The 26,257-nt window shown below is 36.8% G+C and overlaps 1 protein-coding gene across 1 annotated transcript in view; it reads left to right on the top strand.

Annotated features, from left to right (window-relative positions):
• Positions 1-26,257, top strand: part of LOC150083037 (uncharacterized) — a 93,850-nt gene that overhangs the window by 29,945 nt on the left and 37,648 nt on the right. Inside the window, exons 2-4 of the mRNA XM_090378366.1 lie at positions 18,304-18,443; positions 18,948-19,008; positions 22,814-22,937. Coding sequence (XP_090234492.1) covers positions 18,304-18,443; positions 18,948-19,008; positions 22,814-22,937 — 325 coding nt within the window. The remainder of the gene's footprint in view (positions 1-18,303; positions 18,444-18,947; positions 19,009-22,813; positions 22,938-26,257) is intronic.

Genomic DNA, 26,257 nt, shown 5'->3' with positions numbered 1-26,257 from the left:
TCTCTCTCTCTCTCTCTCTCTCTCTCTCTCTCTCTCTCTCTCTCTCTCTCTCTCTCTCTCTCTCTCTCCCCCCCCTCCCTCATCTCTCTCTTGTCTCTCCCCCCCACTCTCTCTCTCTCAGGGTTACTCGGGAACTTTTTTTTTCCTGGTGCAGGATAAGCCTCAGGCTTCCTTGCATCATATGGATAATAATAATAATAATAAAAAATACCCTGCATCTTGTTTTCCAGGCTGCTGCTCATTCCAATAGAAGCAGTGCAAGAATCACTTTCACCTCAGCCAGTATCTACTGTTAATCCATTAGTCCTTGTATCCCCCAAGCTAGCAGTTTTTTGACCCACCTAACACTCTCTCGATAGCATCAGCAAATATTCTTGCACCCTTTCTATTTAAGTGTATCCCATCCCTATAGAAGCAGTCTCTCCTGTTATCAAGTACAGACCAGGCTGAAAAAAATTCTACCCCCTTGAGCCTTGCATAATCTTTCCAAGGCCGAATTGATCGACACGGCTCCTCATCATATACTCCCTCCTATCATGTCTGGGCAGAATTGCAGACACTTTCAAATTCAACCCTAATTCACGGATTTCTTTCAACAGTGACCTGTACTTGTTAAGTAATTCTGCCAGTCTCCTACTCTGAATATCATTAGTGCCAACGTGTACAACAATATCACATTTTGAAAATGGAATATGGAATAGAGTGGGAAGGTGTTTTATTAAAAAAATATGTATGTTTTTTGAAATATTATTAATACTGAAAAAATGTAACAAACATCCAGTTAGGTACAAATAAATGTGACTTGCTGGTGAACTTCTTGAGCGAGTCTGAATATCAGGAGAGTATGCCTTAATTTTCATCTTTAAACATGCTGACAGCTTGCATTGTTCAGACGGTTTCTTGATTTATTTTTAATATAGTTCATGTTCAAAAATTTGTCTGCATAAATACGTCAATCCAAAAACTGAGGAAGTCCAAATGCATATATTTTCAAATGTATATACGTGTCCAGTAAGCTACTCCACGCATCGAACACAATCTGGTTTTGCATTTTCAACTCGTCTATCGCGTCCATTTGTGTAAAATTGCAAGGGCAGCCTTTTGCCTCTCCAAATCCTCAATTTCAGTTTTAAGGCGTTTTAGTCTTGCACTCCACATGTTCTTGATTTTTAAGTCCTCTAATTCCATTTCAAATTGTGCTTCATGAGTGCTAAAAGTTAGAGCCACAGGTTGGCTACTCCTGTCTTATGCAGTTAATATAATTGTTAGTCCCATGTGGACTCTCAGCCGTAATTTAATCTTCTCTGCATAAGGAGCTTGAAGTTCTCAAATATGTACCATAAATTAGTATTAGTAGTGGAAAATGATGCAAGGAAGCAAGCTTACACAGCATCAGCCAAAAAAAAAAAAAAAACCCTACCCACCTCATCTGTCAGTTCCGTGTAATAATTGTTCTAATTCTTCTTTAAATTTATTGAAAATACCTACTTCCACAACACTATATGACAAATTCCAGCATGCATTTACTGTTTAGCTAAAAGCAAATTTTTGCACATATATCTTGCAGCCATCCTTCTTCAATTTAAATTTATTGCTCCTTTCTTGTGGTGTTGTTCAAGAGATCCATGTCCTTGTTAAAATGAGGCTTTCAGATGCGTGCATTACTCAAGATGTGGCCTAACTATTGCATTATACAAGATAATCACCTCCTTGTCAGCAAAATTAATGTATACCCTTAACAAAACACGAGATGCCCTATCAGCCTGCCTACACTGCCCATAGATCTTTGTCAGACTGTACAGTTAACCTTAGGTCTCTTTCGTTCTTCCTTACCTTGTTGTTGTTATTTGGTTTTTAGGAGCATTAGCAACTAAGGCCATATTGCTCCGAGTATATGCGGTGGTCATTAGCATTAGTAGAGGCATTTGATGCAAGAAAGCAAGCTTATGCAGCATCAGCCAAAAAAAAAAAAAAAAAACCCACTTCCACTTCACCCCTCTGTTCGTTCAAAATACCTGTCCAGCTGAGCCTTAAACTTATTTAGGCTATCAACCTCCACCACAAGGGATGGAAGTCTGTTCCACCAACCAACCACCCGCTGGCTAAAGGCAAATTTCCGCACGTCTATCCTACATCTGTCTTTCCTCAATTTGAATTTATGCCCTCTCAGGTGATTATTCTGAGCTAGAGGAAGAATCCCATCAGCATTGAGCATGCTCAAACCATTCAAGGCTTTATACACCTCTATCAGATCACCTCGTTGGTGCCTAGTCTCCAGACACTGTAATTTGCAAAACTTAAGCCTTTCTTCGTAAGAGCACCCCTTTGTTCCATTCACTAATCTTGTTGCCCTTCTCTGTACTCGTTCCAGCAGCTCTACATCCTTCTTGAAATGAGGCCTCCAGACCTGTATACAGTACTCTAGGTGTGGCCTGACCATTGCCTTATACAAGGGAATAATCACCTCCTTATCCCTGCTGGAAAAATTCCTGTATATCATTGACAATACTCCATGAGCTACTCTTGCAGCCCGTCTGCACTGCTCAGAGAACTTCATATCTGCATGCACAACCACCCCCAAGTCCCTTTCATTCTCTAACACTGTCAGTGTAGTACCACAGAGTTGATACGTTGCTCTGGGGTTGCTGTTTCCCATGTGTAGTACTTTACATTTGTCAATGGTAAACTTCATTTGCCACCTCTCAGCCCATCTGCTCAACCTTTCCAGATCCTGTTGCAGCAGCATAGTGTCAGTAGTGTCCTTGACAACCTTGCCAACCTTTGTATCGTCTGCAAACTTGGACATTAAGCTTGATATACCATCATCAATATCATTTATAAACACAGAAAACAATAATGGACCCAACACTGAGCCCTGAGGGACTCCACTAATAACATCAGTCCACGATGAGCAGTGTCCATTGATTACCACTCTCTGTCTTCTCCCCCTCAACCACCCCTTTATCCATAGCAGCAATTGGCCTCCAATGTCACACTGCTCCAATTTGTGTAGCAGTCTTCCATGTGCACATATATCTTGCAGCCATGTGCACATATATCTTACAGTATCAAAAGCCTTTCTAAGATCCAAGTATATAATATCAAAGCTATTCCCTGCATCCAGTTCTTTTGTGACTGCATCATAGTATCCAATCAAATTGGGTCAGGCAAGACTTCCCCTAAACAAAACCATGCTCTGTCCGAGCTATAACTGAAGTCTTGTCTAAATGATCCTGCAGTGCTTCTTTAACCAGTGCCTCTATTAATTTTCCTGGAACAGAAGTTAAGCTCACAGGTCTGTAATTACTTGTCAGCCTTTGATCCTCCTTTGTGAATTGGGGTCACATTTGCACATTTCCAGTCTAAGGGTACCTCCCCTGAGTCCAAGGAAGCTCTCATAATTATGGCTAAGGGTTTGCTTACTTCCTTTGCTGCCTCCTTTAATATAACTGGATAGATCCCATCCACCCCGGGTGCCTTTCTTGTGTTTATGTTCAACAGTTTCTCCTCCACTTTACTCCCAGTTATTTCAAGATTCTGTAGCTTACTGCTACAGAATCTTGAAATCATTTCCTGACTTTTTCCTGGTCATTTCCTGACCTTTCCACATCCTTCGTATTTTGTGGTTATGGGCTCGAACCCCGGTCCTTACCTTGTGTGACATGAGTTATATATTATGTTATCTGGGTTGATTCTGCTGCCCATGGCACCTCCGTAGCCAGGTGGGCAGGAGCAGCAGTGCATAGCATATGCTTCTTGATTAGACCAGGGTTCGAGCTCGTGAGCCACCAAATACGGAGGATGCGGAAATGTCAGGGGATGACCACCGCATATCCCCGGAGCAATATGGCCTTAGTTGCTAATGCTCCTAAATAACAACAACAAATCTGCTGCCCATATGCAGTTTTCACTTTCAGGTCATTTGCCTAATTTTTCTAGTTCTTTGTGCAGTAGTGTGCCTTGATACCTGTCATTAACCACCCTGTAAATCATTGTAATGTATTCAAACTTAGACCGTAAATTAGATATTCATTCATCAGTGTCATTAATAGATATTAAAAACAGTAAAGGGCATTACACGGAACCTTGAGGGACACTCCACTGATAACATTAGTTCAAGAAGGAGTAGTACCCATTTATAACCAACCCTCTGTCTTCTGCCACTCAGCCGTCCCTTTATTCATAGCAATTACCTGCCCTTAATTTTACACGCTATTGCAATTTGTACAGCAGTCTTCCATGTCATTATCAGAAGCTTTACTGAAATCTATGATGTCAAAATTATGTTCTGTATCTAGTGGTTTCCTTATTAGAACATTTAGTATTAACCGAGTTTACAGTAATGCCAGGAGTCTTGTCAATAAAACAGGTGAATTTGTAGTCCTGGTTAGGAAAAATACAGTAAGTCCCCAACATAAGTAGAGTTTTACGTAACTCGGGAATGACTAATAAAATATTGCTGCTATATCCCTGATATGCCAAAATTACAAAAAGCACATAATATCCTCAGAAGAATGAAGAAAAATAGTTATTTATTTTTAAATTAATTAGTTATATATATAGAAATAGTTATATATTTTTAATTAGTTCTATTAAAAATTTTATCTGGAGACAGCAATGAAGTAGCCAGAGTGGCACATAAGAAATTAAACATAAAAATGCATGTTATTGTACTGTAAAAATTTATATGTATTTTGTAGCCTTGGTTATTATATTTGACTTCATTGGTGCCAATCCCTTCACCGCTTCTCGTATTCTGTCTTAGTTCTTTATTAATGTGTTCATAGTTGACACAGACAAATCTGAATTCTGCACGATACTTGTTAATGTTTGACTATTTCATACATCCTTATTATTTTAATTTTCTGATCCAAATCGATCCTCTTCCTTTTCTTGATAGATTTACTAGTACCACTGTGACTTATTCCCTTAGTCGGCACCACGATAACAGTCAAAATGAAATTTTCTGTAAAGAACTTCACAGGGTTAAGGCAGAAACACACTAATTATCACCTTCCGTGAGCTCACATTTTACTAAAGCACATTTCTGGAGGTTACTACCACAAAATAATAAAAATAATTTGCAGTTTCCAGTTTACTGTGGTTTTCTGTTAGTGCAATTTATTAAAAATGGGTAGTAAACTCGATCTTATTGCATTTGTGGTAATATCGATAGCTGGAATTCTGTGGATTTTTATGTTATTGTGGTGAAATATGTGTCCCCTTCACTGAAATCTTCAGTCATATAAAAAGGCAAATATTCACAATCTTCTCTTCATTCTTATTTTTTAACCTTCATGAACTTTTTATTCTGTATCTCACTTGTGCAATTTTTGTGTGCCGTGTTCGGCGTTATTGATTGCTTATTATTATTATTTTTTTACTGTTTTAAATTTTACAAGCCTTAAAAAAAAACATTAAGTAAAAAAAAATTACATAAGTCCGAGGTTACGTAACTTAGTTTTACGTAAGTCGGTGGACTTACTATAATGCTGATATTATAGGGCTTGGGAAAAATAAAAGTGGTGCCACCTAGAAATAGGGATGATGACTTTTCACTATATTGTAACAATGTATTTAGGAAGAATAGGGAGCATAGATGGGGGGGGTTATGCATCTTATTAAAAGCAATAAAAGGGTGACAATCTTTCCTAGATTTAGAAGTGATGTATAGAATCTGTGTACAGTGTGAGATAGTTGGAAATAAGGTATAATGAGAGTCGAAGTAATCTACAGATCAGAAGATTGTGAGGATTAGAACCTCTACATGAACTGGTCTAGCAAATGTCTTATTATTGGTGATTTCACTTTGCCTCTATTTGTTTGAAGAGAGTGGGAAAGAAACTGACCATGGGGTACTATGGTAATGAACATGGGTAAACTCCTCTGACCATTTGGTCGTCCTGGAATATAAACAGAAAATTTATTTATTTATTTATTTACTACCCTGAGTGTAGTACCAACTATGTGGTACTACACTCAGGGTAGTAGAAAGTGAGAAAGAAGTCAGGGTAATTGTACTGTCAGATATGAAGTTCTCTGAGCAGCAGGACATCCCATGCAGCAGGACTGCATGTGGGGTTTTGTGAATGATATAATAGAGGATATAACTATTCAGAGAAATTTTGCTAGCAAGGATAAGGAGGTGATTATTCCTTTGTATAGGGCAATGGTCAAGCCATATCTTGAGTACTGCATGGAGGTCAAGGTGCCTCTGTAGCCAGGTGGGCAGGAGCAGCAGTGCATAGCACACGCTTCTTGATTAGACCGGGGTTCGAGCCCGTCACCACCAAATACGGAGGATGCGGAAAGGTCAGGGAATGACCACAGCATATTCCCGGAGCAATATGGCCTTAGTTGCTAATGCTCCTAAAAACCAAATAACAACAACAGCATGGAGGTTGATGGGTACAGGGAAAGGCAAGAGATTGTGAGGGGAACAAAGGGGTACTCTTATCAAGAAATGCTTCAGTCCTGCAAATTGCAGTGTCTGGAGACTAAGCATCCATGAGGTGATCTGATTGATTTTTTTTTTTTTTAATGAAAACCCCAAACACGAGAGGTATTAGAACCTATAGTAATTAGTACCATGCTTGGGTTGGGAAGATATTTGTTGACATTAGACTTGAACTTCTGTAGACTCTAATTTTCAGGAAATACATATGAAGGGAGGTTGTTCCAGAAAACGGCAGTTGAATAAATAAACGAGGAAGATGAAAAGTTGGTTCTGTGAGTTTGAAGTTTGACAATAAATGGATGTTGGCTTGTGGCGGCACGTTTTTGGACTGTTTTTAAAGAGCGAGTGGGAATTATAGAAGCCAATTCAGAAGGAAAGTATCTGTAGAAAAGGCATGCAGCAGAAACAGTACGTCTATGAGACAGTGCGTGGAGAGACTCTGTTAGAGATGAATCATTAATTAACCTAACTGCCCTCTTCTGAATGGAATCAAGAAGCCTGAGAGAGGTTTTGGGGGCACCACCCCAGATGTGGGAACACCTAGAGTACTGTATACAGGTCTGGAGGCCTCATTTGAAGAAGGATGTAGAGCTGCTGGAACGAGTACAGAGAAGGGCAACAAGATTAGTGAATGGAACAAAGGGGTGCTCTTACGAAGAAAGGGTTAAGTTTTGCAAATTACAGTGTCTGGAGACTAGGCACCAGCGAGGTGATCTGAGAGGTGTATAAAGCCTTGAATGGTTTAAGCATGCTCAATGCTGATGGGATTCTTCCTCTAGCTCAGAAAAATCACCTGAGAGGGCATAAATTCAAATTGAGGAAAGACAGATGTAGGATAGACGTGAGGAAATTTGCCTTTAGCCAGCGGGTGGTTGGTTGGTGGAACAGACTTCCATCCCTTGTGGTGGAGGTTGATAGCCTAAATAAGTTTAAGGCTCAGCTGGACAGGTATTTGGAACAAACAGAGGGGTGAAGTGGAAGTGGGTTTTTTTTTTTTTTTTTGGCTGATGCTGCATAAGCTTGCTTTCTTGCATCAAATGCCTCTATTAATGCTAATGCTAATATTTCATGGCAGGGCGGATTTGCGATTTATACAGAGTGAGCAGCTGTTTGGAAGAAAAGTAACGCCCAGAGCAAAAGAGAAAACAAAGTTTTTTAGATGCAGATGAAGCAATATTTGTAATGTGCTTGTACCAAGAGAGATTAGAAGTCAGGGTAATCCCCAAAAGAGATATATCATTTTGTCTAGAAATCAGAGTGTCACTAAAGCAGCAGAAGAATCCTTTTTGCATGATATAAGACAAGACTGAGTTTTAGAAGGGTTGAAATCAACTAAGTTGCCTTTGCCTCACGGGAGAATTACCTGAAGATCGTCATTTAAGGAATTGGTAGCAGATTTTCGAGAAGTTGAAGCTGATTGAGCAGGACAAGGTTTCTCAAAATGGAAAGTGAAATGCAATGTGCTATCATCGGCAAAACTATGGATAGGATTTCCAGTCAGTGGAAGAAGGTCATTAATATACAAGAGGAAAAGAGTGGGGGAAAGAACTGAACCTTGGGGGACACCGGCATTAGTGAAGAAGTTAGAAGACAGAGAGCCATCTACCATCACCCTCAGTGAGTGATCAGATAGAAAACTGGATAACCAATTACTAAAAACAGTTGATAAACCATAAGATGGAAGCTTGTTTAGAAGACCTTTATGCCAAACACGATCAAAAGCCTTTGAGATGTCAAGAGCAACTACTTGTGTTTCACCGAACCTTTCCATTGAATTAGTCCATAAATGGGTAACATAAGCCAGAATATCACCAGTCGATCAACACTGACAGAATCCATACTGGCAATCGTTGATCAGACGGAAGGTTTCTAGGTAGTTTAAGAGTTGGCGGTTAATTGATTTCTCCATTATTTTAGAAAAAGTAGAAGTAATTGCAATGGGACGATAATTGGATGGGAGGGATTTGTCACCCTTTTTAGGAACTGGCTGGATATGAGCAAATTTCCAGGCAGAAGGAAAAACACCTTTGGAATAAGAAAGTGAAAAAAAAGGTGGCAAAGAACAGGAGTAAGTTCAAGAGCACAGATTTTGATAACAAGTGGAGAAATATCATCAGGACCTGGAGCTTTCTTTGCATCAAGATCATCAAAATCCTTCTGACATCCTTTTGACGGAAGAACACATGAGGCATTGAATGGAGCATGTTGGGAATAGTGGGAGGTGTTTTACCAAGATCATTAATACATGAGTTGAGAGAAAAATGGGATGCTAGCAGGTCAGCTTTATCCTTGGCTGAAGTGACAACAGAACCATCTGGTTTTGACAGAGTTGGGAGCAGAGATGGGCAAAAGTTGTGGCCAATAGCTTTGGCAAGAGACCAGAATGCTCAGCTACCATTAGGGCAAGGAGCAAGTTTTCTACTCTTAGCCTGTTCAAATTCTAGTTTGAACTGATTAATAATTGCTTTACAATTGTTGCGAGCTTTGGTGTAGGCAGAAAATGAAACTGAAGAATTGGAAACAAGACAATTACGTTATGTAACGTTCTTTTCTTGAACAGCCTTAGCACATTTATTGGAAAAGCAAGGTTTAGATAAAGGATGAGATTTTAAAGTGGAGTGTGGAATAAAGGATTCCATTCCTACAAGAACAATTTCACTGACACGATCTGAGCAAACTTTGCCATCAAAAGTTTTGAAACAGTAATCCGACCAAGGAAAAGAAGAAAAGAAACCTTGCACGTAATCCAATTTTGCATTCTTGTAATGCTAAACAACACGAGGTTGGGAATAGCCATGGGATAGAGGCTGCATTGGAGAAGAGACAATCACCAAGTTGTGATCTGAAAGGCATAAAGGACCACTCACTTTGACCGTGTACAGTCAGTCCTCGTATAACACGATAGTTGTGTTCTTAGAAATCCTCGTGCAATGCAAAATCTGGTAATATAAACAACAGGCCCTATGGGAAAAATAGGGTAGGTGCCGACCACCCAAGATTGAACACACATTTGTAACCAAAACATTACCAAACACAATAATTAATCGTAATAAAATACTTACGTATTTTATTACGATTATTTATTATTATACGTAATAAAATACGTAATACGTAAGCATTTTAATTAAGTATTTCAAGTAATACTTAAGTATTTTATTACAACTATTACATAATAAAATATTGCTAATGCTTTTGCTTCTATCGTAAGCAAACTTGTTTTTTGCTCGATTTTCTATCCAAACAGATGACAGCCATTCCATTTCTTCCAATTCTTTGTGTCTTAATCTAATGGATTTTAATTACACTTTTAGTTGTTCCTGCTATCAAAGTTGTGTTTATTTTCTCTGCATTCTTTCTAATTCTCGGCGTTGCCTCATTTAGGTCTGTACCACGTGCAGTATCACATGGTCTTTCATTTCGCTCAAAGCATTTCACAATTTCATATTTTTTCTCTATCGACAGAGGCGGACTGGCCATAAGCCTTACCGGGGAAACCCCAGTGGGCTGGAGGCCGGTGTGATTTTGGCCATAAACCATAGTATGAGGTCACTATAAATTTTCCCGGGTAAGAATTTTTGACCCAGTCTCCCTCTGTTTATCGATATTGCTTTTCTTTTTCTCTCTGAATCTGCAGTGTCTTCACCAGGACGTTTCTTTTCACACCTTTTAAGTATTTTACTCATTTTTAGGGAATAAAGCACAATTACAAAACGAGGAGGCACGCTTGATACACATAAACAAAGCTGTCCGTGTGTAGCAACTGAATAAACAACACCGTAAAGGCAGAGATATACTATTAACACCTCACATTTTACTAAATCACATTTCTGGGGGTTACTACCATAAAACAATAAAAACTATTTCCAGTTGTTTCTGTTAGTGGAATCTGTTATAAACTGTTAGTAAACTCGATCTAATTGCATTTGCGATTATACCGATAGCTGGAATTGTGTTGCTTTTTACGTTATTATGGGGAAATGTGTTTCCCCTTCACTGATATAAAAAACAAATACATTTTCAGAATCTTCTCTTCATTCCTATCATCTTGTGTTCAGTTGGGGTGATTTCGTGTTCGACTGCCATTTCTTGTAAACACAAAGGCAAATCGTGCATAAGCGAATTCGGTTTGTGTTATATAAGATATCGTTCCCTATTTATAAATCGTGTATGATCGAATTTGTGTAGTGTAAACACGTGTTATACGAGGACTGACTGTACTTAGAAGGGTTGTTTCTGAGAAAAAGATCGTATGTTGGCTGTATGGTTAGGATTGTCTGGTATCCTTGTAGGTAAATGAACAGTCTATGCAACGTCATTAGTAATTGCAAAAGCCTCAGTATCTCGAACAGTTTGGTCTGTGTGACTAGAAAACAGAAGCCAACTGGAGTTGTGAACATTAAAATCACCAAGGATAATTACCTCACTGTTAGGAAAGTTGGACTGGAGGAAGGCAAGTTGCAAAGAGAGGAAGTCAAAGAGCTCCATGTGATTAGTGGAGTTGGGAGAATGGTAGAGACAACAGATGAATTTGACACAATGAGGTAGAGAGATTTTAAGCCAGAGAAGATCGAAAAGAGGAGATTCCAAATTACCAAGTCTCTGACAGGGAATATCGGAATGGACATATGCACAAGTACCACCTTTGAGGCAAACGGAATCATACAGCAGATAGTTTGGGCAACTCAGATGAGCAGTAGTTGAATCAACTGATAACTGAGATTCTGTCAGAAAAAGTACATGGGGTTTGGCAGACTGCAAGTGGAAATGGACGCCGTTGAGATTAGAATCGAGACCACATATATTTGTGAAATGAATTAGGAAATGTTCGGGAGGTTTAGATCTTTTTTGCAGATAAGCTTACTCTATTAGTTTGACAAGTCATGGTATATTCAATAGTAAGAAAAAGTGGGTGGCGACATGCTATATTGAAATAATGAAATTTTTGGATATGGTGTACACATGGTAAGAATATACCCAGATCCTTGACATAACGTGTCCTCGACAATGCCAACCGCATACACACTACTCGGACTCCCTCCAGTCTGGCAGGTAGAAGTAGCAAGATTATACACTAGCTGATCCGGAAGCCTCCTAAAGTGTTACCAATAGGTTCGGTCTGGTGTATTAACTAGCGGCCGGCCTGCGAACACCGTTTTAGAGCTGTACCCTCGAAATGTAAGGAAGATTGGATCTCGTCGTGATGTTTATCATAACCTCAAATGTTATTAGTTATATTGCATGATGGAAGAGATGGCGAAGGTTTGACCAGAACTTAGCTCTGGAGACTAAACATGGGTTCCAGGGCGCCTCCGTAGCCAGGTGGGAAGAAGCGGCAGTGCGTAGCACACGCTTCTTGATTAGACCGTGGTTTGAGCCCGTCACCACCAAATACGGAGGATGTGGAAAGGTCAGGAAATGACCACCGCATATCCCGGAGCAATATGGCTTTAGTTGCTAATGCTCTTAAAAACCAAACAACAACAACAACAACATGGGTTCCACCACTTCAAGCTTCCAATAAGCAAAGTGGTGGTATTGCACCAGTTTAAAGGTGTTTAAAGCTTTAAATGGATTGACTAAGCTCAGTGCTGATGGGTTTATTCTTCTTTTTTGCTTAGACTACACACGAGGGGGCATAAATTCAAATTGAGGAAGAATGGTTTCAGGATTGATGTGTGTAAGTTTGTCTTTAGCCAGCGTGTGGTTGGTTGCTGAAACAAATTTCCATCTGATGTGGAAGTGTACAGCTTGAATAAATTCAAGGAATAACTAGACAAACTGTTGGAGAGGATGGATAGTTGAAATGGGAAGATTTTTATGTTTTTTTGACTGATGCTGTATAAGCTTGCTGTTTTCCATCATTTGCCACTCCTAATACAAAGAATAGAAGTAAGTGCAATGAGACGATAATTGGATGGGTGGGGTTTGTCACTCTTTTTAGGAACTGACTGGATATGAGTAAATTTCCAAACAGAAGGAAACATATCATTGGAATAAGAAAGTGTAAAAAGGCGACACAGAACAGTTAGCCCAGGACCCCAGGTTTTGAGAACAAGTGGAAAAATACTATCAGGATGTCTCTTTCTTGACATCAAGACTGTTAAGAATTCTTCTGACCTTTTGATAGAAGGTCACAGGAGGCATAGATTGGAGCGTTTTGGGAATGGTAGGAGGTGGTTTATCATGATCAGCAATAAAATATGTTTGGCAAAGGATGCAAATAAAAACAGCAAAGACTTCTTTATTTATATAAACTCTAGAAGGAAAGGAATGAATTAGATTCATCCACTTGATATCAGTGGTTCGACTGTTTATGATCCTGTTCAAGTAGCTAACAAAATGAGTATTTTGCGTATGAGTATACAATATGAGTATACATTGATACATGAGAAATTCTGTAGGGAAGTGCAGGCCAGAAGCTTATTATACTCTTAACAGGGGGCTAAATGTTTTTGTAATAAATGAGAGCAAAGTGGAGGAGAAATGGTTGAAGTTAAACACAGCAGCGTAGGAATGCCTTGGCATTGGGACAAGTGCCAAGGGTGCCAGTATCAGAAGGGCACCACTGACAGGCCACATCAGTTCCATGCGAAGCGATTTTGACACCCGAGGCTAACTGAAGAAATTGCACTCCTAGATGATGTTGCTTCAGAACGAGAGCAAGGGGGGATGAAAATTAATTTTTGCCAAATGGAGTGTTTTCAGAGGGCAATTCAAGCCTGCATGCATCCTTAAATCTGAGTACATACTGCATAGCAGCATAGATCTATTTGCCATCTAGAATGTAACTTTGGAGGGACCAATCAGGCGATTGTTTCGTCAGCACATGCTCGAATGCATAGCAGTTCGCAATTCATGCATTGTGTATGTTCTACTGTACTGAATAAGTTAGAAGTTTTAAATAATGTTAGTATAGTGTTTTTGTGCTTGCTATATAAACAAGTAATTGTGAATATTGTGATTTATAATTTAAATAAAACAACAAAAGCCCAATTAATTTTAGACATGCCACCAAAGGAAAAAAGTGGACATCAGTACCTCATGGAGAGACTGTATAAAGAGGAAATAAAAAAAAAAAAAAAAAAACATTCTGCTAATTTACAAAACTGGCTTACAATAAGCCACTCCAAACCTAAAAGTGACAATGAAGAGTAACATAATTCGATTGAGGATGAAACAAATAATGATGCCACTGAAATGGAAGTTCAAGAAAAAGCCCAAACGGTTAAAGTTATTTTAAAAGAATTAGAAAGTATGGAGAATTTGAACAACAGTTGCCAGTCTGTTGTTCAAATTCTCCAACAGTTGAACAACAGAACAACAGTTGCCAACATGTAAGTCTGAATTTTAGTGATCCAACCATATAGAATTTTAATATCCACAAAAACAGATCTCTTATAGAACTATATGCTCAGGACTGCAACTCAGTCCTGAACATATAGTTTTAAGTACGCATCCTGCCACTAATGGAAGATGTTTCAATAATTAATGGAAATACAAAAATGAAGGCATTGAGAAAAAAGAGAGGAAATGGTTATTTTATTACAAATAACAAAGATGCAATATATTGTTTTCCGTGGCAGTTATTTGTATCTGTCACAAATAATGTTTCATTTTGTAGCTCAGATGGATTTAAGGACTGGAAACATCTAAATTCAGATGTTCAGTTTCATAAGAATTCGTTACAATGCATAAATAATTTCACAAAATGGAAATTATTAGAAAAGGGTCTTCAAAAAGGTAAACTAATTGATGACATTGCACACGCAGCCAGCACTAAGAAGTGAAATTTCAAAACGACACCATATATTGAAAATAATATTAAAATATATATCGTTCTGTGCTGAAAATAATTTGGCATTTTGTGGACTTGTTAGTAATATCAAAAAAAAAAAATAGTATATATATTTTTTTGATATTACTAACAAGTTAATATTACCGGAAAAAAAAATAGTATATTTTTAAACTTGATCAAATTTGTCAGCCAATTTGATGTTCGTATGAAAAATGCTCCGTAACGATGTACATATTAAACACTACATTATTTATCGCAAGAAATTCAGAATGAATTTATTAATTTGTTAGTATCAAAAGTATGAAGTGATGAAATTATAGAAGAAATCCAAATAGCTAAATGTTATAGTAGAATATTTGATAGCACTCCAGATAATTCACAGAGACCAATTAACAGAAATTAGCATTAGTAGAGGCATATGATGCAAGAAAACAAGCTTTTACAGCATCAGCCAAAAAAAAAAAAAAAAAACCCTTCCCATTTCACCCATCCATTTGCTTCAAACATTTTTCCCACTTCCTTGAATTTAATTAAGCTGTCAACTTCCACAATGACAGATGGAAGTTTGTTCCAAATTCTTCAGTATGTAAAATTTTCAGACAATAAATATACAATTGAAGAAAGGTTCATCGATTTCATAAACACAACAGAAAAAATGGGAGAAGGAATTGCGTCAGAAATAAGGGAAAACTGATTCAAGTTGGCCTATAAATTGAAAATATACGTGGTCATTGAATAATGGTGCCAATATGTCGGGAAAGTACAAAGGAGTCCAAGCCATATTTCAAAAAGAAAATTCCTTTGTTCGGTATATTGCATGTTATGCGCATAATCTTAATTTGATAGGCATACATGCAGCCAGCATTAATGCAAACGTTGTGACATTTCGGATCTATACAGTCATTGTACAATTTCTTCTCTTCATCCACTAGGAGATGGGGAAAACTATCATCAGTCATAAAAATCAGCCTGAAGTGACACACTGATACAAGATGGTGTTCAAAAGTAAATGCCATAAGTGCCGTATGTGGGCAACTTGAACAAATTATTTTAATATTAATGAAATGAAAGATGATTATTTACTTAGTGCATTATCTCTTGCTAAATCATTGCACTGTCAAACGAGTAATTACAAGTTTATTGCTTTCTTAAGCCTGTGGAATTTGATACAGGAAAGGATAAATGGAGTCGACATATCACTGCAGAAAAATCAGTATATTTATCGATTATCCGTATTAATTAAAGGACTTGTAGATTATTTTAAAGATCTAATTTTAAATAAAAGATAAAAGATCCGATTTTAAACCAGCAGCAAGTGGGGGCATAAACAACCTAGGCATGTCAACCTAGGATGAAAGGGGGCGGGACTAAACAGTGAGTGGCACCCACCAATCACTGCCATCTTCCTGACTTTTTATCGAAGTATGGAGTGGTACCCAAGATCTGAATTTTTACTAGGCCTTTTCATAAGTGACCTATGTAAATGCAGGTAAATAATTACGTAATGATATTTATTCGACCTTGAGAATGACTTGCACAACAAATGCAAAGATAAATAATTACATGTAGAAAAGGTGTGTTTTTTATGTAGAAAAGATTTGACTTACTCCGCCACACATCTACATATTATGCAGAAAAGTGTGCGCGGTGTTTGGCGAGCAAAGCGAGCTGGGGGCGGAGTCGCCTAGTTATATATTAATATTGTTCCTGTCTGAGTGTTTCTTCTGTATTATTTTCTTATTGAATAAGAGAAGTTTATTTGTTTTACATTATATATGTATACACATATAACCAGTGATATTATTTATATTCTTTCTTTATTCGCTATAAAGATGTTCGTTCAGTAGAGGTCCGACTGTACTTATTATTATTTATTATGATTTTATCAATTATCGAAAAAAGGTGCATAGCCACGAATTTGACATTGGTGCCAACAACCTAGCTACGCCTCTGGTTAAACATAAAAGCACCTGGGGTGGATGGGACCTTTCCAGTTATATTAAAGGAGGCAGCAAAGCAAACTGTTAGCCATAATTATGAGAGCATCCTTGGACTCAGGATAGAACCCCATGGATTAAAGATGTGCAAATGTATTCCCAACTCACAAAGAGGGATCAAAGGGTGACACAGGTAATTATAGACCAGTTAGTTAAACTTCTGTTCCGGGGAAAATAATGGAGTCACTGGTTAAAGAAGCATCTTGAAGTTCATCTTGACAAGACTGCAGTTATAGTTGAAACATAGCATGGGTTTGTTAATGGGAAATCTTGTCTGACCAATTTGATTGGATACTATGATCTGGTCATCAAGGAGCTGGATGCAAAAAATAATTTTCATATCATATACTTGGATTTCAGGAAAGCTTTTTATACTGTTGCACATAGAAGACTAGTACACAAATTAGAGCAGTATGACTTGTGGAAAGGTTGAGTGGGAGGGGGGAGAGAGAGAGAGAGAGAGAGAGAGAGAGAGAGAGAGAGAGAGAGAGAGAGAGAGAGAGAGAGAGAGAGATGCTGCATAAGCTTGCTTTCTTGCATCAAATGCCTCTGCTAATGCTAAAAATGCATCCACTGCGAATGTCGAGGGAACATTGTACTCTTCATTATTTTTACATTGTATTCTAAATAGGTGCATTATGAAATTTAATGAAAAGCTATAGAATATAACCCAAAACATAATAAAAAAAAAAACCTAATGTGTATAAAAAATTGTTGGATTTTTGTCCAGTTTTAATGAAATTTGTATTGGCTCAACAAATGGTTCTAAAAAAGCCAAATTCGCTTATTGGTAGTTGAATTGTTAATGGTGGCTATTTTTAGCCACCATTCTCACATTTGGTGCTGGTTGGCATAGTAGGTCTGCAATTCATACAGGCTAAGCATCATCCTCCTCGTTAATTGTTTTTGTCTATCTTCATTAATTGCAACTTTTATCAGCTAGGGCTAGTGTATGCTGAGTGCTTTCAAAAGCATTTGTGTGCATTCATCTGATTTGATGCATTTAGGGTGGAAGTTTAATGGCTGATTAAATTTATTTTCTATAGAAAATCAGTAACTTAAATGAGTTTTCTTAATGTGCATTGCTGTAAATTTTATTCGTTTTTTAGTTTAGTTTTTGAATGGCCAAATTTTGCATTATGCAAGGAAGGGGACTATTTATGTCTTGGACTGCATAAAGTTCCCCTTGTGGGGGAGGTTGTAACTTACTCTGATCTTTAACAAACTGCTTGATAAACTTCACTGGATATAGCCTTTTGTTTCTCTTTAACATTTTTATATTTGTGTTCCTGTGGTTCTTTTTCTCCTGCCATTTAAAATGTACCTTCATTTTACTCACAGTTTCTTCCCCCAATTATCTAGTTACCAAATTTGCAGTCTGCACCTCCTTGGCTATTTCTTGTAAGGGCAGTGATTAGTGCCCCATGCCATGTAGTTGTGCCTCTTTCTATCTTCAAGTTCTGTTTTTGGTGCAGCTTCCAGACCAACTTGCTAGTTACTTGTAATTAGTAAATGGAGATGGTTTTAAAAATTTGTCTGGTTTCGTTGCTTCTGAATTAATTGAATTACTTTTAGTTCACTGAATTTCCAGCTTAAAGCTTTTACTTACATTCTTCCCAAATCACAAAGTTTCTCTTTAGTCAAGGGTATAAAATGGTATGTAATGGTTACCAGTGAAGACTTCATTTCTCCAAATTGTAGCATCTGGGAACTGTGCACCTTCAAGGAGACCTAATTGAAGTGTTTAAGGCTTTAAGTGGATTGAGTAAACTAAATATTTGTGACATCCTTACTGTTTCTCAGATGACACATATATAATGGGGTATTAATTTAAATTGAAGAAAGATAGATGTGGGAAATTTTTGATTTCAACTAGAAAGTAGTTGATTACTGGAACAACTTTCATCCAGTAGTGTGGGAAGGATTAGACAAACTATTAAAGGGGATGGACAGTGATGACTAAGAATAAGCAAGTTTTAATTATTTTTGAGCATCAGTCTAAAAAAAAAAAAAATTGAAAACCTAGTTATAATTTTTAAAGTACTTTCTTTCAGGTGTCACAGATAATCAAGATTCAGATGACGTTCGACTTGTGAGGCTTTTGCAGCATTTAGACAGAGAAGATGATCGAGAACGACAGTTAGTTACATTAAAGCAATTAAAAGAATATATTACACAGCCAGAAAATTCTGCAGTAAGTTTTCTGATCTGATTTTAGGTTTTTTTTTATTTTAAATTGTATAGGAGATTTAATTTTTTGAAGTGCTTACTTTGATTTTGGTAATAGAAAAAATTCTAAACATGATTTTTTGCTATGAACTACCAATGATCTGCATAATTGATCTGTAGGTACTGCCTAGATCAGCATTTACCAAAATTTATTTTTGTGCATTTCACATTGGAGTATAGAAATTTTTTTTTTTTGTAATTCCAGAATAATTTATCAGCTATATTCAGTTTAAAGATTCCTACTAAATTATCAAATTATTGTGGCCAAATTTAGAATAACAGTCGAAATGTGAAGTTTGTGACAAGACATAGTCTTGTTGCAAACTTTACATGTATGCTGAATGCAGCTGTTGGTTAAACTCTCCATTACTCATTCCTGAAATGAAACTGATATGTTCATATGGTCATCTGTGAGGCACCTTCTTTTGTTTTTATCATAAAAATTTAATATTTAGTTTTTTTATTGTAGAAAATGGTTGAAAACTGTGATTATGATTTATTAATTTTACCAGTAATTATGATTTGCCTCGGTTACAAAATTCAAATGAAAATAAACAAAAGACACTAAATGTTTTTATAATATTTTTAGGGCACCTCCGTAGCCAGGTGGGAAGGAGCAGCAGCGCGTAACACACGCTTCTTGATTAGACCAGGGTTTGAGCCCGCCACCACCAAATACGGAGGATGCAGAAAGCTCAGGGAATGACCACCGCATATTCCCGGAGCAATATGGCCTTAGTTGCTAATGCTCCTAAAAACCAAATAACAAACAAACAAAACAAAATTTTTAGAATTTAAGACTATTTGTCCCCTGAATGGCAAGAATGCTTGTGTGGCATCTAGCAGGTGCAACATGAATGTATATTTTGCCAGCTGTTTGTGTTTAGCTTGTGACAGCCTGTACAGCAAGATTAAACAACTTTTGTTGGTAACTCATGGATGCCACATGTAAATGGGAGTTGAGCAGGAAATATGGACACTTTTTTTTGCCTGGCATCTGTTAAATTCTGAACAAAAAATTAATCCCTCATAATTCATAGTATAATGAAATGAAAACAGAAAATACCATGTAATCATTTATAGAATACTGGTAGGGAAAGATATATGAGTGGATTTAATTTTATTATTAAAAAAAAAAAAAAAAATTGAAAGTGCCACATTAGCAATAAAAGGGTTAAATAACACATAAATAATCAAGAGGTTATAATTGATTCATTTGGTTATGGCAAATCATTCAGTTCATTTTGTTATATCATTTGAATGATTATTAATTAGTGATAATACACCGATGAGCCAAAATATCATGACCAGCGAGTCGTTATGCAGATCGAAGCAACTGCAGGTGAACTACGGCGCATGCGTGGGTTGGGACACGGTATAAAAAACACCTGATACTGAGCTCCATTAATCAGTGTTACTCTTGTTCTTCAGATGGGAAAGGCAGCAGACTTAAGCAAGTTTGACAAAGGCAAAATTGTAATGGCCAGACGACTGGGTCAGAGCATACCCGAAACGGCACGGCTGGTGGGGTGCTCACGGTCAGCCGTGGTTAGTACCTACCGAAAGTGGTCTGAGGTGTTGGACGACCATGGCTCATTGATATTCGAGGTGAGCGAAGATTCTCCCAGATGGTATGTGGCACAACTCGCCGGTAATTGGAATTCGGATTAATGTGTCACAACACACAATACGTCGAACCCTGCTGAAAATGGGGCTGCGTAGCTGCAGGCTGCTCCAAGTGCCCATGCTAACCACGGTTCACTGGCGACAGAGCCTACAATGGGCACGCGAGCGTTGAAAATGCACCTTGAGGGATTGGAAGAAGGTCATCTGGTCTGACGAATCATGTTTCCTGTTGCATCATGTAGACGGCCGGGTACATGCGTGTCATTTACCTGGGGAAGTGATGGCACTTGGATGCACAGTGGGACGAAAACAAGCTGGTGGCGGCGGTGTCATGCTTTGGGCGATGTTCTGCTGGGATACCATGGGTCCAGTCATCCATGTGCCGGGCACTCTTGACGTTTACCACCTACTGAAACATCATTACTGACAAGGTACACCCTTTCATGGTACCGGTCTTCCCCTCTAGCAGTGCCATCTTTCAGCAGGATAATGCACCATGCAGCATCGCCTGGATTATTCGAGACTGGTTTGCGGAACATGAGGAAGACTTCCAGGTATTGCCCTGGCCTCCAAATTCCACAGGCATCAATCCGATCGAGCATCTGTGGTTTGTGTTGGGACAGCAACTCCAATCTGCGGCGTCTCAACCATGGACCTTACAGGAGTTAAAGGATCTGCTGGTTGTTGGTACCAGATACCACAAGACACATTTAGAAATCTTGTAGCATTCATGCCTCTTCGGGTATGAGCTGTTTTGGCTGCATGTGGATGGTGTAATTAGTAATTCAAAATTCACATCATTGAATTACAAACTATTAATCATTAATTCATTAAATCATGGAAAATTATATTCATTCAGTTATACTAATATTACAGGAATATCTCACATAGCACGGTTAATTTGTGCCAAAAATATACCGCCGTATGCGAAACCGCGCTGATCGAGGTATTATTAGTATGTATTTTACTGTAAATCGATGCACATATAGTTCTTGCAAAAAAAAACTAAAATGATAAAAATGAAAAATACTAGTAAGTACGGTACAAATGATTTTTATTGCAGTATGTACATACCAAAAGAATATAAGTGAAGTATGTACTGTATTTTTATTTTGAAAAATAACTGATCAGCATAGTTTGCACAGTTTTTTTTTTTTTTTTTTATCTGCATACATCTATTTATAACATCAAATGTCATTTTGCAACGCCTGCCTTACTTTCATACCTTGTTTGATGTTTGGATATAGAAGAACACTCGGCGCCATTACATTTCTTCTTTCCACTCAGATTTGCCTATAAAGGTGTAATGTTCTTAAAAAATAATCTTTAATAAAAAATACACAGCGAAAAATATTTGTACAGCTTACACACAGTGAACGACCTCACCGCGCAGAATCTAGAGTGTTTACTAATGTATGAATGCTAGCAGAGTCTGTATATAATGGGAGTTGCGACAACAGTCAGCGTGGCCTTGAATCCATAATGCATTGGCATACGTGCTGGCTTTATAATACATACACACATACATATCAAATGTATTGGTGCGTAATGCAGTTATTTTATTATTTTTTTTCAATTTGTAAACCGTGCTATAGCGAAACCTGCGCTGTTGAAATGTTACATCATTTCATTTGATTATCTTCATGTTATTCAGATAATTAGCAGTTACTAACTAATGAGCATAATTGAGAGGATGAAATTCATTTGATAATGGTGACTACTTTGATTACACTCATCATTTGAATTATTTGTATCTAGATTAATAGATGGGTGTGATCAAGACATTATGATCACTTCTTTCAAGTATGGCTAATAGTTGTTAATTTACTTCATCATTTTGGTTAGTAATGATTTTATTCTCATTATGGATTTTTTACTCTTCATTGAGAGAATGTTTTGAATAATTTTATTCAGTCAGATTAGCTTTTAGTCACAATTGGCCAAAAAGTTTCTTTTGCTTGTTTGTTTATATAATATTATTATTAATGACACACACACACACACACACACACACACACAATGTACAGACACAGTATACCAACCTTGTGGCTTTAATTGCCTCTGCTTATCAAAAACAGTCCAATCCTTAAATATTGACCTCTATCACAGTTTAGTGGTTTTGTTACTTGTCACTTTTTTGGAGAGGTTTGGGTTCAGGTCTTGGCACTCTCACACCTCTGGGTATAACAGGAAAGAGAAAGTTTTAAAGACTTATTCACTCAGAGCTGTAGTTACCAATCTCAGTTGGAGCGAGTATGGTTTTTTCTTTGCAAGTTATTTTGGTCTTTTGCAGCCCATACAACCTTCAGATTGGTCCATGAATGCATAGGCATAATACTCAATGGTGCAATATGGTCTAAGTTGCTGATGCACCTGAAACCATATAACAACAACAACCATTAATATTTCTGATGTTAGAGATGGAGGAAACCACACTAGATTATGGAACTCTAAGGATTACTACAATTTTAATTAAAATCTCATGAAAACTTCATCAAACATAATCAATTTAATTAGGAACTTGTAAATAATATCTTTTAACGAATTTTTTTGATAAATGGATCAAATAATTGGCTGTTTTATACTGTTATGCCAGGATTGTTAAAATAAAAATAAAAAAATACATAAAATTTATTCTAATTATTTATTATTATTAAGATTAAAATTTGACAGTGTGCTGAAACAAAGTTTTAATTTTTCATATTTTAGGGCGTGCTGGATCTAAAGACAGAGTCATTCAGTGTGTTGAATTTGCAATGACCTGGTCACTGACACCCACATTGTCACTTAATCAGAATGTCGGATTTTATATTTCAGCTAAAATGGCATTATGGTAAGAAATAATTGATTTTATTCAGTCTCTTTTTCTCTCTCTCTCTCTCTATTTGATATATATATATGTATATATCTTTAAAACATTAGTAAATAGCAAAAACATAGCTGTATCACTAACCTAATATTATTGTTGTCACTTATTGCATATTTATTTACATAAGAACTATCAAATAGCTGCAGTCAGGAGCTAATATAGTTGGAACAACTGAGAAATAACATAAGAAGTAACAATAAAATTAACTAGACAAAATACAGTAAATTAATTTGTAAATTTATTGCTTTAATTTCAAGTTCAAATAGCAAAGCTTAATAAATGGTACTCACCTTAGATAATCTGCAGTTGTTATATGAGGTAGAATGGATAAATAATTTTGGGGTTTAAGAGGTTTTGAATAATTTAGAGTTTAAATGAGTTAATTAGTAAGGAATTAAAAATTAAAAACGGAATTAAAATATGCTCAAGGAAGTAGAAGTGCACAACTCTGTCCCTGGTTGTCATTGAAGAATTAATTGATTAAAAATTCTAAAATATATGAAACCGGTGAAGCCAAAAGTCATAATGACTGACTTTCGTTTTTTAAAGTCTTCAGTTGGCAATACTAAAGTGAGGAGAGAACGCATGTATTAAAGAACTTCTACGTTCCTGTGATGCTCTTTGTGACATGCAGGAATCTTAGATGCGTGAGATTCCAGACCGGGGAAATGTTGTAGGGTAGTTTCGCATTTATGACATTTAATTTGGTGTGATGGTGGAACCATTCTATAATAAGGGCTTCGTATTTGTATGTATTAAATAGTGACCCAAGTTTGTTATATGAGGAAAATATAAGTGTAATGTCAGTGCCTGCGAACACTTGACGGAGTTGTCTGGCGAGACTACTGTGATAAGGGAGAATGATGTGTGTGCTCCCTTTTGTGTTATGTTTGGGTAAATTATTGGTATTATTTTTGGCGACGAAAATAATGTGTTGGATTAATTGGAATGGGTATTTCCTGGACATGAACTTTTTTGTAAGATATTGTAGTTCAACAGATAAGTCATCTTGTGAAGAGCTGTATTTAATAGCGTTGTGAATTTGGTTATAAAGAACAGCTTTTTTTGTACTAAGTGGGTGGTGTGATTCAAAGTGTAGATATTTACCTGTGTGTGTATTTTTCCTAAAAATCTTGGTTCCCAGTTTGGTGCCTGTTTTGAGGTTAAGGAAATTGATATGTTTGTTAACTTCTGTTTCAAGTGTGTTCTTTAGTCTATCATGTATTGAGTTGAATTTAATAAAAAGATTATCAATTGTAGTTCTATTTCCTATTATAAGTATGTCATCTGTGTAACATATATATTTGGTTTTCTATGATTGCTAAATAAATCTCAGATAAAGGGGCAGAAATTCCTAGACTCATGGGTAGGCTGAATGTTTATTGAAATATTTGGTTATGGAACCGGAAGTGTCTAGCATCCAGTAAAAACAAAGTAAATTCTAAGATATTGTTGATGGAGAGAGAGAGAGAGAGGTGCGGTTGATTAAAGTATTGTCTGTCATTAGGAATTCTTGTAAGGCTTGTAGTGTAAATGGTAAGTATATGTTTGTATATAAAGAAACAACATCAAAAGACGCTAAGATGTCTTCACTGGAAATTATGGTAGTATTTATTCTTTCAAATGCTTGATTAGTGTTACTAACTTTGAATTTTGAGAATCTTGTGAGGGGGATATAATTTTTACTAAAAAAGGAGGATAGGTTGGCAAAGGCAGATTTGCTAAAGGAAACTATTGGTCTTAGTGGAGTGGCCAGGTTTGTGTAATTTGGTGATGCCAAACATATGTGGGAGGATGTTGTTACATATACCAATTTGCTGTAATGTGTGTAAATTAATTTCAGGCACCAAACTGGGAACCAAGATTTTTAGGAAAATTACACACACAGGTAAATATCTACACTTTGAATCACGCCACCCACTTAGTACAAAAAAAAGCTGTTCTTTATAACCAAATTCACAACACTATTAAATACAGCTCTTCACAAGTGACTTATCTGTTGAACTACAATATCTTACAAAAAAGTTCATGTCCAGGAAATACCTGTTTCAATTAATCCAACACATTATTTCCGTCGCCAAAAATAACACCAATAATTTACCCAAACACAACACAAAAGGGAGCACACGCATCATTCTCCCTTATCACAGTAGTCTCACCAGACAACTCCGTCAAGTGTTCACAGGCGCTGACATTACACTTATATTTTCCTCATATAAAATTGCAATGCCTGCTACATCGAAAGCACCACTACCAAGTACGGTTCCACAAAAACCTCTAACACACAGGCTTATTACCATTACGACAGTTTCAGAACAGGGCAATCGAGTACTGAGCTTACACTATATGTACATTCCCACAACCACACCCCTTTAGTTGATTCAGCCATTATCATCATAAAATTAAAATCTAGTTACAAAATTTTTCAATACAAAGCCCTTATTATAGAATGGTTCTGCCATCACATCAAATTAAATGTCATAAATGCGAAACTACCCTCCAACCTTTCCCCGGTCTGGAATCTCACGCACCTAAGATTCCTGGATGTCACAAAGAGCATCACAGGAACGTAGAAGTTCTTTAATACATGCGTTCTCTCCTCACTTTAGTATTGCCAACTGAAGACGTTAAAAAACGAAAGTCAGTCGTTATGACTTTTGGCTTCACCAGTTTCATATATTTTAGAGTTTTTAATCAATTAATTCTTCAATGACAACCAGGGACGGAGTGGTGCATTTCTACTTCCTTGAGCATATTTTAATTCCGTTTTTAATTTTTAATTCCGTATCCTTACTAATTAACTCATTTAAACTCTAAATTATTCAAAACCTCTTAACTCCCAAAATTATTCATCCATCCAACTGCAGATTATCTAAGGTGAGTATACCATTTATTAAGCTTTGCTATTTAAACTTGAGTCCAATCATATCAGTACTTTAAGAAATCCTATAACTTATCTAATTGCTTTAATTTATAAATTAAGCAATAAATTTACAAATTGAAGTGGAAATAAATATAAAAGACAATTGTGCTAGGCTGTGATAAATTTTAATATGATGTGTAAATAATAACAGTTGTATATAAGACTGTGATTGTGAAATACTGCTCTATTCTCATTTCCTCTTTCATAATGAATATATATTGTGCAAATAGTAACAAATGTATATTCTTACAAAACACAAAGAACTACATGTTGCCCCTAAGCTGACTCAATTTTATCATTCTTCTATTACTTTGTTAGTCATCTGTATGTATAATTGTTAATGATCTGTGTGTGTTTATCA

Source organism: Mastigoproctus giganteus, chromosome 7 (assembly GCF_048544385.1).
Source record: "Mastigoproctus giganteus isolate SK-2022 chromosome 7, ASM4854438v1, whole genome shotgun sequence".
Lineage (NCBI taxonomy): Eukaryota > Metazoa > Arthropoda > Arachnida > Uropygi > Thelyphonidae > Mastigoproctus > Mastigoproctus giganteus.
The sequence above is the reverse complement of the archived record's forward strand: the minus strand, read 5'-3'. Positions and strand labels throughout refer to the sequence as shown.